Source organism: Macrotis lagotis, chromosome X, assembly GCF_037893015.1.
Source record: "Macrotis lagotis isolate mMagLag1 chromosome X, bilby.v1.9.chrom.fasta, whole genome shotgun sequence".
Lineage (NCBI taxonomy): Eukaryota > Metazoa > Chordata > Mammalia > Peramelemorphia > Peramelidae > Macrotis > Macrotis lagotis.
This window is the reverse complement of record NC_133666.1, coordinates 437,941,506-437,962,077: the sequence shown is the minus strand read 5'-3', so window position 1 is coordinate 437,962,077 and position 20,572 is coordinate 437,941,506. Positions and strand designations below refer to the sequence as shown.

General features: G+C 35.4%; 1 protein-coding gene across 3 annotated transcripts in view; it reads right to left on the bottom strand.

Moving 5' to 3' along the window:
* Window positions 1-20,572, bottom strand: part of NOL4 (nucleolar protein 4) — a 507,107-nt gene that overhangs the window by 181,179 nt on the left and 305,356 nt on the right. For all 3 annotated transcript variants that reach the window (XM_074201260.1, XM_074201261.1, XM_074201262.1), the window contains one exon: window positions 13,199-13,482. In XM_074201260.1, the coding sequence (XP_074057361.1) occupies window positions 13,199-13,482 (284 nt within the window). The remainder of the gene's footprint in view (window positions 1-13,198; window positions 13,483-20,572) is intronic.

Genomic DNA, 20,572 nt, shown 5'->3' with positions numbered 1-20,572 from the left:
TATCAGACTGAGAAATGTTTTGTGATTGTATTCATACAGTTTCTGGGTTTACTTTTGGAGGCTGATTCCCAAGTATTTATTCATTTCCTACAGTGCCTTTTAAGAATATGTAATTTCCTTCCTTATCCTTTTTAATGAGATCTAAATTTTTGTTTTTGCTTTATCTGAGATCAGGATCACTCCCCCTGATTTTTTTTACTTCAGCTGAAGCATAATATATTTTGCTCCATCCTTTTACCTTTACCCAGTGTGTATATCTTTGCTTTAAACTTATTTCTTGTAAACAACATATTGGAACATTCTGTTTTTTAATCCATTGTGCTATCCACTTCTATTTTATAGGAGAAATCATCCCATACACATTTACAGTTAAGACTACAGTTAAGACTCCATACTATCTTTCTCCATTCATATTTTTCTCCTTCCTTTTCTCTCATTCCTCATTCCTCCTCAACAAAATTTTACTCCCCTTCCCCCATTTAACTTTTCTTTTAAATTTTATCTTTCAGGGACAGCTAGGTTGCCCAGTGGTTAGAACACCATCCCTGGAGTAATCTGACTTCAGACACTTAATAATTGCCTAGCTGTATGACTCTGGGCAAGTCACTTAACCCCATTGCCTTAAATAAATAATTTTTTTTAAAAATTGACTTTCAGTTTATTTTCACTTATATCTTCACCTTCTCTTTTATCAGTTTCTTCTTCCCTTTTCTTTGCCTTCCTCTCTCTCTCCCCCTCTCCCCTTCATTTCCCTGTAGAATAGGAATAGTTTTTTAAACCCAAGTAGGAATGTATCTTATTCCCTCTCTGGGTCAAATCTATTGAATAGAATTTACTCAGTGTTCACAACCTTCCTACTTTCTACAGTAATAGTTCTTTTTTGCCTCTTTCTCTGGGCTTATTTATCACTAAAGCACTATGAATCAAGTATTATCAAGAAAAGCACCATCAATCAAAAAGTTGATTAATTGATTGATTAAATGCTTGATAAACTCAAAGTACTGTCAATCAAAGAATAATTGATGGCTTGATCTTTTGGTACAAAATATTGCCTCATAGTCACTAAGCATCCTCCTCTCTTCTGTCACATTAGAAATACATTTCTCAATTGGGGAATGAGTTATGATCTTATAAATTTGATGCATTTCTCTCTCTATTTTTTTTTGGTAAGGCAAATGGGGTTAAGTGGCTTGCCCAAGGCCACACAGCTAGGTAATTATTAAGTGTCTGAGACCAGATTTGAACCTAGGTACTCCTGACTTCAGGGTCGGTGCTTTATCCACTATGTCACCTAGCTGCCCCTCCACTATCTTTCTAATTTTGACATCATTGATTTTATTAGTGCAAAAACTTTTTAATTTAATATAGTCAAAATCATTCATTTAGCAGTTTGTAATTTTCTCTAATTCTTGTTTGGTCATAGAAGTATACCTTTTCCATAGATCAGACAGATAGAATATTTTTTGTTCTATTAATTTATCTATGGTATTGCTCTTTATGTCTAAATCCCATTTTGACCTTATTTTGTTATAGGGTATAAAATGTGCATCTATGCCAAGTTTTTGTCATACTATTTTCCAATTTTCCCAACAATTTTTGTCAAATAGGAGTTTTTATCCGAGAGGCTGATGTCTTTGATTTTGCCAAATACTAGATTGCTGTAGTCATTTATTGAGTTTTCTTTTGAACCTATCCACTGATCCATTTAACCAGTACCAGGAAGTTTTAATGACTACTGCTTTATAGTATAGTTTGGTAGCATGAGGCCAACCTTCTTTTACATTTTTTTATCAGTTCCCTTGCTATTCTTGCCCTTTTGTTAATCCAGATGAATTTTGTTATTATTTTTTCTAGCTCGGTAAAGTATTTATTTGGTAGTTTGATTGGTATGGCACTGAATAAGTACTTTAATTTGGGTAGAATTATCATTTCAATTATATTAACTTGACCTAACCATGAGCACTTGACATTTTTCCAATTATTTAGAACTGACTTTATTTGGGTGAGGAGAGTTTTATTATTATGTTCTTACAATTTCTGGGTTTGTCTTAGGAGGTAGATTTCCAAGTATTTAATGTTATCTACAGTTATTTTAAATGGAATTTCTCTTTCTATCTCTTGTACTTGGGCTTTGTTATTCACATATATAGAAATGTTGATGATTTCTGTGGGTTTATTTTATATCCTGCTACTTTGCTGAATCTGTTAATTGTTTCAAGGCATTTTTAGACAATTTTCTTGGGTTCTCTAGGTTTACCATCATATCATCTGTGAAGAGGAAAAGTTTTGCTTCCTCATTGCCTACTCTGATTCCTTCAATTTCTTTTTCTTCTCTTGCTGCTAGTGTTAGCATTTTTAATACTATATTGAATAGCAGAGGTGATAGTGGGCATCCTTGTTTCATCCCTGAATTTATTGGAAATGCTCTGAGTTTATTCTCATTAAATATAAAATTTGTTGATGGTTTTAGATACTATTTATTATTTTAAGGGAAACTCCATTTATTCCTTTCTAGTGTTTTTAGTAGGAGTGGATATTGTATTTTATCAAAGGCTTTTTCAGTATCTATTGAAATAATCATATGGGTTCTATTGGTTTCACTATTGATAAGTTTAATTATGTTGGGTGATTTTTCCTAATTTTGAACCATCCCTGCATGCCTCATATAAATCCAAACTGATCATGGTGTATTAATCTAGTAATAATTTGCTTAGTCTCATTGCTAAAATTTAATTTAAGATTTTTGCATCAATATTCATTAGGGAGATTGTTCTATAATTTTCTTTGTTTTGGTTCTTCCTGGTTTAGGTTTCAGCACCATGTTGGTGCCATGAAAGTAGTTTGGTGGAACTCCTTTCTCTCCTATTTTTTTAAGGAGTTTACGTAGAATAGGAATTAATTGTTTCTTAAATGTTTCGTAGAATTGAGTTGTAAATCTATCTGGACCTGGAGACCATTTCTTAGGGAGTTTATTGATGATTTCTTCAACTTTTTTTCCTGAAATGGGGTTAAATAATTTATTTTTCTTCTATTAATCTGGGCAGTTGGTATTTTTGTAAATATTCATCCATTTCACTTAAGTTGTCCAATTTATTGGAATACAGTTTGGCAAAGTAGTTCTGAATTATCTTTTTTTAATTTTTTAATTTCTTCCTTGTTGGTGGTTAGTTCATCCTTTTCATTTTTGATACTAGTTATTTGGATATCTTCTTTCTTTTTTAAAATCAGATTAACTAGGGTTTTTTATAAGACCAACTCATACTTATTTATGAAAATAATTATTTTTTTCTTTCTATTTTATTAATCTCTCCCTTGATTATCAGAATTTCTAGTTTGGTATTTAATTGGGTATGTTTAATTTGTTCTTTTCTAGCTTTTTTAATTGCATACCCAATTCATTGATATCTTCTTTCTCTATTTTATTTATATAGGCAGTTAGAGATATAAAGTTTCCCCTCAAAACTGCCTTGGCTGCATCCCATGAATTTTGGTATGATGCCTCATTATTATCACTTTCTTGGATATAATTATTGATTATTTCTATTATTTGCTGTTTGATCTACCCATTATTTAAGATAAAGTAAATCTCCAATTGATGGTCAAAGAATATGAATAGACAGCTTTCAAATGAAGACATTTAAGCTATATATAAGCATATGAAAAAATGCTTTAAATCCCTATTGATTAGAAAAATGCAAATTAAAGCAACAATGAGGTATCATCTCACACCTATTTGATTATCCCAGATGAGAAAAAGGGAAGATGATCAATATTGTAGAGGTTGTGGGAGGATTGGGACATTGATGTATTGCTGGTGGAGTTGTGAAGTGATCCAACCATTCTGTAGAGCAATATGGAACTATGCCCAAAGAGCAAAAAAACTGTTCAAACACTTTGACCCAGCAATTCTAATTCTAGGACTATATTCAGAAGAAATTGTACAAAATGGGAAAAGTCCTACATGTTCCAAAATATTCATAGCAGCTCTTTTTGTAGTGGCAAAAAATTGTAAATTGAGAGGATGCCTATCAATTGGGGAATGGCTAAACAAATTATGGTAGATGAATGCTATGGAATATTATTATTCTATAAGAAAAATAAATGGTCTAACTCTAGAGAAGCATGGAATGACTTTTGGAATCTGATGCTGAACAAAGGGAGTAGAGCCAAGAGAACAATTGAGAACATTGAGATGAGCAACCTTGATGGAAGCAACCCCTCTCTGCAGTCCAGAGGGCTAGGACAACCGTATTTGACAGATTATGGACTATATTATCCCCAACCAGAGGAAGAAAAACAAAACAAAACAAAGAAAAAAATGAATCTAATCAACACTTTATAAAAAGTATCTCTTATGCATCACTTTCCCTTAATCCTAATTCCTCATGCTAAAAATCAATAATTTGTAAGTATGTTTAGCAAAATATGTATGTAAAATGCTAACATGTCTGTTCTCAATTGAGGGGAAGAGGGAAGGGAGGGTGGAGTGAAACTTTTTAACTTGGAAATATACATGTACAAATGGATGAAAATAAATAAATATACTTTTCAATAGTCATGAATCACATCACATTGCAATTATTTTATACCTTACACCCTTTTCAATTACCCTCTTAAGAACACTTAATTCTCATGACCTAAAAGTGTCATGTAAAGCCAAATCATTTCATGAACAATATATACCTCCCCCCTTACCCCAAGTTTACTCTCTCCCATACTCCAACCATGGCACTTAAACTCTAGTTAACTGAAGTATAGATTAAGTCCCACCCTTTTAAGTAGGTTACCATCCTCTGTCCCTAAAGTAGCTTCTGATTTAATTAACTGTAAAGTCTCTATGTACTCTCTGAAGGTCTCTCTTAAGAACTTCATACTTGATTTTAAGGTATGGGAGTTACTGATTCTGAACCACCCAGTATAGGATGTCCTTATCAGAGAAAGTACTAAGCTTTAAGAGTAAGACAGGATTAAATTAGGCCAAAGGAAACTGAGATACATAATTTTAAAGTAAACATCTCAGCTTTTCATCTGGGTTTTTTGTCTCAAACCTAGTGATATCATCTTTTTCAAGGGAAAAATAAGAACCAACCATACCCATATCCTCTAAATCCAATCTCTTCAATTATATTCAACTCTTTCACTATCCTAAGAGAAATACAATTCTTAAGAGATACAAATATTACAATTTCCTTTATATGGTTGTATATATTTGATGTTCTAGACTAATATTTTTTTCTTTTTTCCCCCTTCTCATTTACCTCTTCATGAATCACTTGAGTCTTGTATTTGGAGATTGAATTCTTTGTTCAGTTTTGTTTTTTTTAATCAGGAAATTTTGGTAGTCCTCTTTTTTGTTAATCTTCCATCTTTTCCCCTGATCAAATGTGCTCAATTTTGCAGGGTAGTAAATTCTTGGTTGTAATCTAAGGTCTCTTGTCCTCTGATATATTTCAGATCCTCTGGTCCTTCAATGTTGAAGCTAATAAGTCCTGTGTAAGTCTGATTGTGTTTCTTTTGTATTTAAATTGCTTCTTTTTTTCTTCCTGTGAGTATTTTCTCCTTTTTTTGAGAGTTTTGGCATTTGGCTATGATAGCTTTTGGGAGATTTAATCTTTTTCTGGAGGAGGTTTGTTTATGCTTTCAATGGCTATTTTGCCTTCTTGTTCTAGCAGATTTGGACACTTTTCTCCAACAATTTCATGAAAGACATTTTGCAGGTTTTTATTTTGATCTAGGCTTTTTTTTGGTAGTCTAATAATTGATAAATTATCTCTCTTGAATCTCTTTTCCAGGTTATTTGTTTTCCATAAAAGTTACTTTACATTTTTTACAATTCTTTTAGCCTTTTTACTTTGATGGAATCTTGTAGTTTTGTAGATTCATGGTTTCCATTTGTCCAATTCAAATTTCTAGGGTTTTGTTTTCTTCAGCTGGCTTTTGTGTTTCCTTTTATATTTGGTTAATTTTGCTCTTTGTAGAGTTGCATTCTTTTCCCAGTGGGCTATTTTTACTTTTAAAGAAGTTGATTTCTATAGTCAGTTTTTCAAAAATTTTCTACATGATTCTCATTTCTTTTTTCCATTTTTCTTCTTCTCTTCTTTAATTTTTAAATGCTTTTTAAGGCATTTTCTATGATTTTTGGATTTGAGTCCAATTCATAGACTCTTTTGAGACTTCTCCTGTAGGTAATTTTTCATTGCTTTCTTCTTCTGAGATGGCATTGTTATCATTTCTACCAGCATAGTAGCTTTCTATAGAGAACACTTTAAACTTATTTGCTCATCTTTATTGTTCGGACTCTGCTCCTGTATTATAGGGAGTATAGATCCAAGCTTTCTATGTTGGAGCTGAGGTCAGATCCTTGGTTTGTTGTTGGCCAAAATGTTTCTTATGCAGTCTAGACCTTGCCTTTGCAGAAGTTTGCTTCTTCCTTTATATTCAGGTTCTGCCTATGCAGTAGTTTGTTCCCAACCCAGTCCTATCTTTTGTCCTAGTGTTCCCAGGGTTCAGACTTTGTATGGGATTGGAACCTTCTCTGCTAGCTGTTATATTACTGCCAAGATCTATGCTGTTGTCAAGTTTTTGGAATCTGGACCTGGATCGCCCTGTGGCTAAAAGCCTCTTTTAGGTTTCCTGTTCTCCCACCTAGCTGGGCCTTATTTCCCCTTTTCCCTCAAAGAGACAGACCTTGCCTGAAGATCCTCTATGATGTCTACCAGTGAAAACTTCTTTGGGTCATGTCTTTTTTTTTGGTGGGATATGTAGTTTGAATATCATCTGTGCAGAGGCTTCATTTAGCTTCGTGTAGGGAAAAGCTCTAATGAATCTAATCAACATTTTATAAAATGCATCCTAGTTGCATGCCACCACCTTGACTTTACCCTGGAAGTCAATTATTCTTTTTTTGAATTTTCATTTATTATTATTTTCTTCTGAACTCTTTCTAATATTTCCATTTGTCTTTAATAAATGTGGTGGTCTTCAATAAGCAAGAAGTTTGTATTACTTGGAAACTTTTCACCCAACACATTCATTCTTTTAATTGGTGATCTGGATTAAATATAAATGAGACAATCCTTTAGAGTACTTTGCATCTTCCAAAAATGCTTTAGTATAATTTTTGTTAGTTCTTTTTCAAAATAATATTAGGAAGTAGGTCAATATTAAGTCCAAAAGAAACCAGAGTCTTTCATAGATTTTAGATAACTTTGCATCCTCATTCTTTTCAGTTTACTTAGGAAACTAGGTAGAGGTAAATAGGAATAAAGGGACTTAAAAACAAACTAGAATGATTTTGTTTCAGGCTGAACCTTTTTAGATTGAAATTTTTCAAAAACCATCAGCCTATTTCCAACAGAAACTTATCTAAAATTATCAGATGTTTTTGAAGATAACTCCAACATGAAGACTTTCTATTTAATGAAAGGAAAATTCAAACTAAACTTAGCAAAGATGAGATTAACAGAAATATTTAGATTATATGAGATAAAAGGTAATATTGGGTTAGGGATAGGATTGCTATGGAGTGGTTCTAAGTTTGCCTTTTAACTCCTCCCATTTTTAATGGAAATCTAATAACAGAAAGAAAGGATCAGGATACTGTGATGGAGGCAGTGTAGGGAACTTCCTCAATTTTCCTATAATAGTACCACTTTGGGCAAGTGACTCTAAAGTCCATGCCACCTCATAGTGCCTATGGGTTCTAAGGGATCAGGGATAGGTAACAAGAGGCAATGCCTCTATGACAGGTCCCTCTCATCCTGGTCCTGCCCTATCCTGGTGAGTAAAGATGCTAGATTGGGAGTCAAACTAGGTAGGACTGACAGACTATAGAGTCTTGTAGAATTCAGTTATGGAAAATTGGCAACAATCCTACATCTGTGTCTCACCCTTGATTTCAGGAATCTAACATGCTCCATGTAAAGTGGTCTAAAACTAGGAGGTATAGGATGGATACCCATGGTTTTTATTATATTTTCAGCATTGGGATTCCACTGATCATTCAGTGGAAAATGTGTTGGGTTTAAAAGTCACAAGAGTTCTGATGTTGAATTTACTGCTTGAATTAGCTGGAATAATCACTTAAACTGTTAGACATCATTTTCATTAATTATAAAGGACTTTTTAAACCATGACATGTACAGTTCTATGACAGGTAATATAAACATAGTAAACCATTATTTGCAATGTTTTATGGAATTTTATTGTACAATTAGTTTTTGTTTATATATTATTCTAAAATTAAACTCAATTTTATTGGAACTAAATACTGAGGACTAGGGACTGGATATGTGATTTCACTGGTCTAGCAGATGAGGAAAATCTCTTTAATAATGTAAGTTGTCCCCTTATCTGCAGTTTCTTTGATAGTTGCTTTGCCCAGGGTCACACAGCCAATAGGTGTCAGAGGTATGAGTTTTGTTAGCTAAAAAACTGTCAGTGTAGAATATTTCAGGCAAAGCATGGGGGGGACAAAACATTTTTTGAGGGGGGAAAAAGGTGTTTTTCTACATAAAGTTTGGATAGCATTTCCTAGAAGACATTTCTAAAAATGGTTAATTAATAGTGTGGTTCCAAGGTCCAGGGTCTTAGTAGGAATTATCTTATAGTCTTGAGCCAAATTTAGACCAGAACCTTAGTTTTAAGGATTCCTGAAGCACTCTGGTCAGGAGACAAGTTCAAATTATAAAAGAAGAAATTTTTGAAAACTACAAACACATTATATATCCCCTTCAAAATTTTCCATGGAATCAATATGGAAATCACCCACTATTACCACCACCCTTCCAGTTCATAACCTTGATCTTCTATTTGACTTTGTACCTCTCTCTAAATCCTATTCCCTGGTTCCAATCAATCAATCAAGTCTTCCTTTTCCATGGCTTTCCCACTTGATCTTTCTCCTCTTCAGTTCCTACCTCATTACCTTACACCCCAATTGTTTCATTATTCCTCTGACTGGCTTGCTGCTCAAGTCTCTCTTCAACAGACTGCCAAGCTCATCTTCCTAAAATACTACTTTCTTTACCTTACCAGCTGCTAAAAAAACTTGCCAGCATTACTTATTATTCATTAGAACCTTGTGCAAACTAGTGGAACTCTGGATTATAAACTGGTTTTATATTATTTTCTTAACTTCATCTCAACATAACATAGCTTCTTGTCTCAACCACACCAATCTTACATTTTTCCTAGTTAATGATTTCTATCAGTTACCATCCCACATCCAGTTATTTCTATCTTGAATATCTTCCATTTATTCTTGGGTTGATTTTATTTTATTCTTAATTTTATTTATTTAAAGCAATGTGGTTAAGTGACTTGCCAAGGTCACAAAGCTAGGCAATTATTAACTCAGGTCCTCCTAGCTCCAGGGCTGGTGCTTTATCCATTGTGCCACCTAGCTACCCCTATTTGTTCTTTCTCTGAAAAGTCAAAAATAATAAATTTCATTCAAAGTTCAGACTTAAGATCATCTTAATGAAAGTTATTTCTTTCCAATGTTATGCCATCTTTAACTTCTTTGAATTCTGTCATCTGTGGGTTGCATCATACCCTCACATATTGTTTATATGTTTTCTTACTAGGTATATACCTATGCTTCCATAGTTAAGTATATGCTTAATATATGTTTTCTATAGAATGAATGAAATGGCTATACATACATAAACACACATACTCTGTACCTCTAATTACATAGGAAAAAGTGGTAGGAATGTTCTGCTGTAGTGAAAGAATGAAATATTGGGAGAGAGCAGTTATTCATACCTCTGAAGATTTATACCATAAAAAGGGTTACAGATTATGCTTTAAATCTCAGAATTTCATATCAAAGTAAATAGAAGTTCAACTCTAGTTTTTGATTTGAAAATGAGATAACCCACATAGGCCTCACTTATATGAAGGCAGATCACTTTTGTCTGTATCAGATCAAGTTGAGAGCTTGGAGAATGTAAGGGCAGCTCCACTTCCAGAGCACATCACAACAATCCAGCCAGATAGAAAGCTGTAAGCATTAGATAAGTTAAGTTTTTAACCTCGGTGTCAAATTGAAGTAGCTAAAAATAACAACTAAGTCCAAGTCATTTCTCAAGGTTATCAAGAAAAGGTTTGAAAAAGTTGTTTTTATTAATATCTTTAGGATGTATAAAACTGTAACTTTCTATATCCCCAGGTCTGAGAGTGAAATTCAGGTATTATTCAAAAGCTAAGTTTCTTCATTCCAATTTTCTGTAAAAGTGAATTTAAACCTTATAATTAACAAACTCTCCTTCCTTAACCCATTCCTTCTTTAAGCCTGAACTAGAAAAATGAATGGAATAGGAAATAAAGAGGATAGAGTAGGGAAAAGAAGGACCACAATATGAATGAGTGAGTGAGTGAGTGTGTGTATGTGGTGGTGGTGGGGCGGGAGGCACCGAGAGGAGAGAGAGAGAGAGAGAGAGAGAGAGAGAGAGAGAGAGAGAGAGAGAGAGAGAGAGAGAGAAGAGAGTTAAAGAGAGAGATGGGGGAGAGAGACAGAGACAGAGACAGAGACAAAGAGAGACAGGGAGAAAGAGAGAGAGAGACAGAGACAGAGAGAGAAGAGGGAGACAGGACAGAGATAGAAAGGTAAAAAGAGAAAAAAGAGAGAGGAGACAGAGAGAGAGAAAGAGAAAGAGACAGAGAGAATATGGGATAATAGAGAACCTTCCCTTCAAGTCCTAACTCTGAGTCATACTGTTTTAGAGAATCTTCCTGGACTTTCTAAATCTCTCCATACTTTCCCTTAGGTAACTAAAACAATTAGTGTTAGGTTACAGAATATAAATCAACTGGCAGTATTAAAGGGAATTTCCTTACCTAGAAATTCTTTTTTTCGACAGTAATTAAAATGGTTTTTATTAAGATATCTTAACAAAATGGCACACCTCTCAAGGTGGGAGAGAAAGCTAACTAGAAATTCGTTATGCCAATGATATAAGTATCTAATCCTTATCCATATAGAAATATGGATATGCCTATAAATTTTATATTATGGGTGTATGCATGCATATATCCCCACTTTGAGGGCAGCTGCCAACTCCAGGTGCCTGGAGTCAGGAAGGCTCATCTTTGTGAGTTCAAATCTGACCTCAGACAGTTACTATCTGTGTGACCCTGGGCAACTCACTGAACTCAGTTTGTCTCAGATTTTTTCATCTGTAAAATGAGCTAAATAATGAGATGGCAAACCTCTCTAGTATCTTTGCAAGAAAACTCATGAAGAGTTGGACATGACTGAACAACAAATATATGCATACACACACATATAAACACACATATATAATACAAAAAAAGAAACACATGTGTGTGTAGGAGTGCATGGATATGTATGTAATACAGGCTTGTCTGGGCCAATCCAACTTTCCTAACTTGGGGGTGACCTTTGAAGAATATTTGCCTAACATGGAAGCCCTTGCATTTTCTCCCAAGCAGAGTGGGCAAGGGGAGCCTCCTTTGATGAGTTTCCAGTGCCTTTAAAATTAGTGAAACTGAGCCGATCCCTCTCTTTTTGATCACCCCTGCTGTTCTTTTTTTGTCTACTTTTATCTGCTAAATGGAGAGGGTAAAAATTACAGTTCAACTACAGCATGGGAACCATAAACTGAACTGGTGGGAGGGAAAGAAGTTCCTTCTCCTGATCTCTCTTTTTTGCCTTGGCTCCAAAGAATAGTTCTGGGGTGTTTATTCTGTTTTATGTTGTTTGTCTTCTTTGTTTTCAGAATTCTGGATATGGTCATACAGACTCAGAAAAGACATAATGACCTTGGAACCAGGATTGAAGACAGAATAGTACAGCCAGCCAGTCCAACATGGACAACCTGAGGAGCCTGGGTAACTGGAACTTGAACACAAAGTGGATTTGAACTGGGACCTGTACTTCATAAGAAATAAGCTAAACTATGAACCTAATCCCCTTTCCCTCCCTAGAGACTGAGGTGATTTGAAGGTGAGAAGGGGGCATTAGAGGGGGCACATGTTGGGGAAGCAAGTTTCTATATTTGTTTATATCTTTTAAAGTAAATATTTGTAAAAGTTAAACTATATTTTTCCTCATTAAATTGAAAATAGAGAAAATCATTTTCCTTTAAATGACTCTACTTTAAATCAGTTAAATTATCTTATTATACTCAAAGATAATGCTGTAATTCAGATCATACTAGACATGTTAGAGAATTTACCAGTTTATTTGACATGTCCCTATCTTAAGACTTCTTCTAAAAAGGATATTTGAGTATTTACTAATGTAACTAATAGATACATATCCCAGGGAAAATAGCCTATGGGTCTGATGCTATCTGGTCAAATGACTTAAAAAGGGATAAAACAAATCCCCTAAAGCAAGTGAAGAGACAATTTTAACTAAGAATCCAGGAAGCATTGACAGGGCCCAGAGTAAATCCAGTGTAAGGCATTAGACAGACATATAAAGATCTATCTATTTCAAGCTGAGAAACAACTTAGAAGTCTCACTACTAAAAACTCATATTCATCAATAAAATATTATCATGTTGCAAATTAGAGCAGGATTATTATGTTAAATCAGTCCAGTGAGATGTAAAAAAATCACTGCCAAATTTCATTTCCTGTTATAGTTGTTAAGCATTTGGAAATTTTAAAAAGTCTGTCTTATAATTAATACATAAATAAGGTAATAAAAAAATCCATAAATAGAATCTTTCTACCTTCTTTACAATATTTAACCTTGAAAAATGATTTTCATCAGGCTAGTTGATCTGTTCCAACCTGCAAGATTAATCTTCATGTATAATAGAGTCATTTTCCCTTTTTCCCTGGTGGAAATTACTGAATAAAGTTCTCTAGGACACCTAGTTTCTAAATTTTTATTTACATATAAGTAAATTGGGAGAGATCAGTGATCTTACCAAAAACATATATACATATGTGGACAGATACATAAATGCATATATATGTATACACACACATATATTTATAAAATTGAAAATTGGCAAGAATATGCTAATCTTGCAGTTCCAACCCAATAAATTCTCATATTTTAGAAAGAGTTCTAGTAATTAAAAAAAGCAAACTCTAACAGCTACCTGAAAAATTTTGCCTGAGCATTATTCCATTTTTTTGATGCACATTACTTTGATTTATAAATTATTTGTAAAATACTATATTTGGTGTCTGAAAATTATGAAATCATTTTTACCTTGCTTCCATTTTCTCTTGCCTCTCTTTCCATCTTGAGGTCAGAAATTAATAGATTCTTAAATTTGTTTTTCGCATGGCTGCTATGATCTTCTATTCTGTATTCTGAAGTCAGCTGGGCAGAGAGGGGACTGTCACTGAGGTTCAGAGGTTGCTCATCTTGCTCCAGATTTGTTTTGCCATTGCTGTTTGTGTCTCCCATCTCCCTGCAGTGTACTCCCCCTGAAGCAATGGAACTAGGCCCCACAGTCTCATTGCCATTAAGGCTCTCTGCAGCGGAATCATCTGTTGAAAAATAAATGATGGTGCTGCCATTAGTCTTTCTGAACAAAACTAAATTAATACATTATGAAAATAATAATATTATTCTTGTACCTTATTATTCTAATGTCAGAACTCTTACCTAATTTAATAATGTAGCTCAATGCAACAAACATTCATTAAATACCCACTTTGTGTATTGAGACTGCGATGCTGAATGATATAGTGCTTGCCTTCACATAGCTTATAATACAATAATAGCTTGCATTCATGTAGCACTTTATGGTTTGCAAAGGTTTTTTTTTGTTTTTTTTTTTAACAAACATTATCTATTTTGTCCCCATAATCACTCTGGCATGTCTAAGTACTACGATTATCCTCATTTTACAGATAAATAAACTGAGATAGATAGAGATCAAGTGTCTTGTTTATAGTCACACTGCTAGTAAGTATCTAAGACTGGATTTGAACTGAGAACTTCTGCTTCTAAATGTTCTTCCTATTAATTTAACCAATAGGATGACTACTAATATAGTGGGGAAAATAAAAAAAAGAAATGATTTATACTTGGGGCAATCTAGAAATTATTTATAAAGCAGTCATATCTAGATTAAATCTTAAACATTTTTATAAGGTAGTATAGATTCAGAGTTGGGGAGGGTCCCAGGAACAGATATAAAAGAGTACAGAGAACAGAAGATATTCAAGAGTCCAGAAAATGGAAAGGCATGATACTTCTTGGAGAATATGAGGCTTGACTTGAGCAATAATAATGGAAATTGAATGATGACAAATTGGAAGTATGGTCAGTAAGCAACATATTTTACAAAGTTCAGGAAGTGAAAATTCACAAGACAAGTACAGTGGATAACAGGAGCATCTTGAGTGGAAAATAATTATGTTGACAAGTAGAGAAATATCCCCCCCCTCCAAAAAAAGACTAGTTATCAGGAACAGATAACAAAAGAGTAGAAATCATTGGTAGTAGCAAAAGGTTTGAATTAAGTATTGAGACTTTGACACTAATTCTGTGACTTTGGTCAGGTCATTTAATTTGACTGTTTCAATTTTCTCATGTGTGAAAGAAAGGAATTGGACTAAGATTCCTTCCAACTTACTAATTCCATTTTTCTATGATGAGTTTACAAACTTTGCTCTTATTCTTCTACCTCTACAAACATTCTCTCAATAGCCTCATTAGTGCTAATGGATTTAGGTAACATGATTTAACGATCTATATACATGAAGCTCCAATATCTTTTCTGAACTTCAATTGCATGTCATCAGTAGCCTTTGGACTATTTTAAACTCGATGTCTCAGACACATCTCAAGATATATCCAAAACAGAACATACTACTTTCTACCCAAGCACAACCTTATTCCAGATTTATATATTTCCATGGAAGTCATCACAGTTTGGTAATTTCTACATTATTCTAGACTCCTCATTTCCCTCACTCCACTTATTCAATCAGTTGCCAAATATTATCATTGCTGCTTTCATAACATCTCTTCATTCACACAGCAACTATCTTATTTCACGACTTCATCTTACCTAGTTAGAGTATTGTAAAAATTTCCTTTTTGGTTTCTCTAACTCAAATCTCTCCTCACTCTAGTTAATCCTACTCATGGTTGCCAAAATAATTTTCTGTAAGCACAGATCTATGTGACTCTCCTACTCAATCTGTTCTTGCAATTTCTTATTCCCTTTAAGATAAAGTCCTCTGCTTAACTTTTAAAGTCCTACATAACCATGACTTCAAACTATATTTCCAGTCTCATTGGATATTATTATGATTTCAACCTCATTGGATATTGCTCCTCCTCCAACAATCTGTTATCCAGCCAAAATGGCCATCTCACTCTTTCTTACACACAACACTTTATCTTTGATCCTCATGCCTTAACTCTGTCCATCTCACAAGCATGAAAACCTTAATTCTGCCTCCTAGAATTCCTCTTTCCAATTAAGCATGAAGTTTATATGTTAGCTTCTACATGAAGATTAGCTGGGCTCCCAAATATTAGTACACTTCTTCTCATACTACCTTCTATTTTTACTATTTTGTAAATATTTTTTCATATTAAGAGTTATGATTATACTAATGCTAAGGACATCATGGCATAAGGATGATTAGGACTTTGTGACAGAATGTTGAGTAATGGAATAACAACAACAACCTTATAGGCTGGTGATGCCATCCATAGGAAAATAGAAAAGACAATGAAATCAAGTTTCTAATTTTCAATTTCAGGTGACAGTAGGGTATCAATGAGAAGACCACAAACAAATGAGAAATCAGGGTGAGAGAAATTGATTCTATTGAGATCTATATATTAGTAGTTAAGTAATGCAAGCACATAAGCTACTTAATGGGGAAACACCTGTAGAAGAAAAAGGGAAGTAGTTCTAGGGTTAAATATAAATAGTCTCATTAAAAGTTCAGGAGAAAAAAGGAGCCAGTGAAAAAGACAGAGAAAGAAAACCCATGAGATTGACCAAAGGAAGAAATCATGTCTAACCAGTGAAGGAATGGGAATACTCAATTATGTTGAATGTAAAAGATTGAATTTGGCTGGGTAGAGATTGTTGGAGAATCATGTGAAAGTAACTTTAGTGACATGATGCTCAGTAGAACCAGATTGCCATTGGGCTTAGGCAAATAATATTTAAATATGAAACATAGGAGAGAAAATTATAATTAGGAAAGCAGGAACAAAAAAAGTTTTTCAGGAATAAAAAAAGAATTGGGTAAATAAGAACTCTCCATATTAGGATGGAACATTAAAATTAAGCTTTAAAAATTAAATACCATCTCTTTAAATGTGCTGATAGTGAGTGAATTTGCATAGGTAACAATATAATTCAATCTTCTTAATTCATTGACTTTGTTGTACTCATACCACAAGAATTTGTCCCTAAGCCCAAGAAGTCATGCTAGGCAAAGGCATCAGTAATGATCTAGTGATTAAAACCTTTCACATTTATCAAAAAAATTGAAGTACAAAAATAGGTGTTTTTTTGATAGATTACAAAAAAGCCAACACAAAATAAAATAGGGAAGGCAGCTAGGTGGCACAGTGGATAGAGTACTGGTCCTAGAGTCGGGAGAACCTGAATTCAAATTTGACCTTAGACACTTAAAGATTAACTAGCTATGTGACTTTGGGCAAGTTACTTTACTCCATTGCCTTGCAACCCCCACCCCCCCAAAAAAAATAGAGCATTAGGAATGTGACTCAAACTGGATCGATATGGAAAAGTTTGCCTGAAAATGTGAACTTCATATAATACTCTTCCAGTAGGTAAACTTTTTATTGAACTAAATGAAATGTCATTTTCCAGTCAATTAAGTTAGAAATAAACATGATTAGTGAAAAAGAGTCAGTCTGAATATTTGAGTTTTAATACATGACTGGGCTACTTATTTTTTATATGAACTCGGGCAAGTCATTCAATTTACTTATATCTTAGTTCAGATATTCCCAAAGTGTGTTCTGAAGATTCAAGAGTTCCCAAGACTGTTTCAGGGATTGGTGAGGTCAATTTTTTTTTTTTTTAGATTTTTCAAGGCAATGGGGTTAAGTGTTTTGCCCAAGGTCACGCAGCCAGGTAATTATTAAGTGTCTGAGACTGGATTTGAACCCAGGTACTCCTGACTCCAGGGCCAATGGTTTATCCACTGTGCCACCCCTCAAAACTGTTTTCTTAATGATACTAAAGCATTAGTTGTCTATTGAAATATTATTTCCTTTTCCCAACTATGTATCTGAGGTTGGTTCTCTTCATCTAAAGTAAAAAAAAAATCATAGCAATGCAGAAGAAGATATAAAAATTCAGCTATTTTTTCTTAAGCAAATATTAAAGAGATTTGCAAAAGTAATGCAAAAGGATACCCCTGGCTAGATTTGGGGGCGGAGCCAAGATGGCGACAAGAAAGGATCAGAGTCTTAGGTGCTCTCTGATAAAACTTCTAAACTAAGTACTCTAACTAAACTTTCGAGAGACAGAACCCACAAAGGGACCCAGTGAGGCAGTTCTCCTACTCAAGGTAACCTGGAAAAGAGCAGAAAGGCTCTGCTCCCCGGGGTTGGAGGGGCGGCCCACCAAAGGGGTGGCCCAGCAGAGTGAAAGAACTTTAGCCTCCCAGAGGCAGCCCCAGCTCACAGCAGTGGGGGAGTCTCCTGGGCTACACCCTGGGGAGCAATGGATATAAAGTGGGGGAACAGCGGAGGACCTCTGCCAGAGGGAGCACATGGAGCCCAGCTCTCAGCGCACAGCGATCAACATGGTCTTTCAGCCCAGATCAGGAAACAGAAGCAGGCAGAGCTGGTAAGCAGGAGCCCCCAGGGCATGAGCCCATTGAGCTGAGGGAGGGGAGTGAAGAGAGAAAGGGAGATTGCAGAGCTCTGTCCTCTGCCCCTGGAACAGGACTCTGGGGCTCTGACCACATTCAGATACTGATCGCAGTCTAGGCCTCCCCATAGAACAGCAGGTCCAGCCACCTCAGCCCTGTGACAGAGGGGGGAGCTTGTGGTCATTCACAGACCAGGAGGGAGGACAGAGCCTCACACACTGAGACCCTTGTGGGAGTGTTCCAAAAGCTCAGGAAGCACCCCCAAACCAGGCCCAGGTTGGGAAAATGAGCAAGCAGAGAAATAAGAGGAAGACCATTGAGAAATATTGTGCAAATAAGCCCAAGAAGGATCAAAATACTCAGTTTGAAGATGAGGAAGCACAGGCTCCTGCATCTAAAGACTCCAAGAAAAAACAGAAATCAGGCTCAGGCTATGAACAGAGCTCAAAAAAAGACTTCAAAAATCAAATGAGAGAATTAGAAGAAAAACTGGGAAAAGAAATGAGAGAGATGCAGGAAAAACATGAAAATGCAGTTAGCAGCTTAGTCAAGGAAATCCAAAAAAATGCTGAAGCAAATAGCACGCTAAAAACCAGCTTAGGTCAAATGGATAAAACAGTTCAAAAAGTTATTGAAGAGAAGAATGCTTTAAAAAGCAAAATTGGCCAGATGGAAAAAGAGATAAGAAAACTCTCTGAGGAGAACAAATCCTTCAGACAAAGAACAGAATTCAGGGAGATTGATGAATTTACCAGAAATCAGGAATCAATAGTTTAAAACCAAAAAAATGAAAAATTAGAAGAAAATGTGAAATATCTCATTGAAAAAACAACTGATATGGAAAACAGACTTAGGAAAGATAATTTAAAAATTATTGGAATACCTGAAAGTCATGATCAGGAAAAGAGCCTTGACATTATTTTCAAAGAATTATGCCCTGATTTTCTAGAAGCATAGGGCAAAATAGAAATGGAGAGAATCCACCGATCCCCCTGAGAAAAAGATCCCAAAAAACCAACCCCTAGGAATATTATAGCCAAGTTCCAGAACTCCCAAGTCAAAGAGAAAATATTACAAGCAGCCAGAAGGGCACAGTTCAAATATCGTGGAGCTGCAGTCAGGATCCCACAGGACTTAGCAGCAACTACTTTGGAAGCTCGTAGGACTTGGAATATAATATACTGGAAGGCAAAAGAGCTTAGAATGCAGCCAAGAATCAACTACCCAGCAAGGCTGAATGTCCTCTTCCAGGGAAAAAGATGGACTTTCAATGAACCAGGGGAATTTCAAATGTTCCTTTTGGAATGGCCAGAGCTGAACAGAAGGTTTGATCTTTAGATACAGGACTCAGGTGAAGCATAGAGAGTGGAGGAGAGGGGGAAAATATGAGGGACTTAATGATGATGATGAACTGCATGTATTCCTGCCTAGAAAAATGACACTGATAATACTCATATGAACCTTTTCAGTTAATAGAACAGGTAGAGAGAGCTTTTATAGTTGAAGCACAGGAGAAAGCTGAATTTGAAGATAAAATATGGTGTGAAAATGGAGTCAATAGAAAAAAAGGGAAATTTAATGGGAGAAAGAAAAAGGAGAGGAGGAATAGGCCAAGATAATTCATATAAGATTTTTCCTTATTACAATGAGCTATTGCAATGATATGGAAAGGGGGAAGGCAAGGGGTAATGAGGGAAACTTCACTTTCATCAGAGGTGGTTAGGAGAGGAAACAGCATATATACTCAATGGGGTATAGACATCTGAAGTAAGAAGGGGGGGGCAGGGGGGAGGGGGGGTACATGAGTGATGGAGGGGAAGATGGACCATGAGGGGAGAGTGGTCAGATATAACACATTTTCTTTTTTACTTCTTGCAAGGGGCTGGGATTGGATGACCTGTCTAGGACCATAGGGCTAGGTGGATGCTGGTCAGGGCCTCAGGGCCTCTTGGCCCTAGAGCTGGGGATCTGTCTGCTGCGCCACTCAACTACCCTACAGCAGAGTCAGAGTGAAAGGAGAGAGAAAGTACATGGTAGTGGAGAAATACGAAAGGAGGGAGTTGCATCAGCAATGGCAACGGTGGAAAAATATGGAAGTAACTTTTGCCATGGACTTATCAGAAAGAATGTGATCCCCCCATGACAGAGTTGTTGGTGTTAGAACAAAGACTCAAGCATATTTTTATTATTATTATTTTTTTTGGGGGGGTGCAGGGCAAATGGGCCTGGGTGGCCTGCCTGGTGCTGCATTTCAGGGTGATCGTTGGGTGTCTGAGGCCAGATTTGGACCAGGGTGCTCTTGGCTCAAGGGCCAATGCTCTGTCTGCCACCCAGCCACCCCTACTATTATTACTATTTTATTTTATTTTATTTTGGGTCTTTTTTTTCCCTTCTTTTTGGTTTTTGCAGGGCAGTGGGGATCGGGTGGCTTGCATGTCACATGGCTGGGTGATTGTTGGGTCTATGGGGCTGGATGCGGGCTTAGGTGCTCGTGGCTCCAGGGCTGGTGCTTCATCCATTGTGCCACCTGGCCATACCTACAATTATTACTATTTTTTTATTTTAATTTTTTTCTCTCTTCCCTTTACTTTATCACTCAAGCAAGTCTATATTCATGGGGAGGAGGGGGTATTTCATTTACTCTTAAACAAGAATATTTTATTAATGTAAAAAAAATTTGTACAAAATGAGAATTATAAAAAGGATACCCCCTACTCTCAATAAGTTTTTAAAAATATTTTATTGATATTGA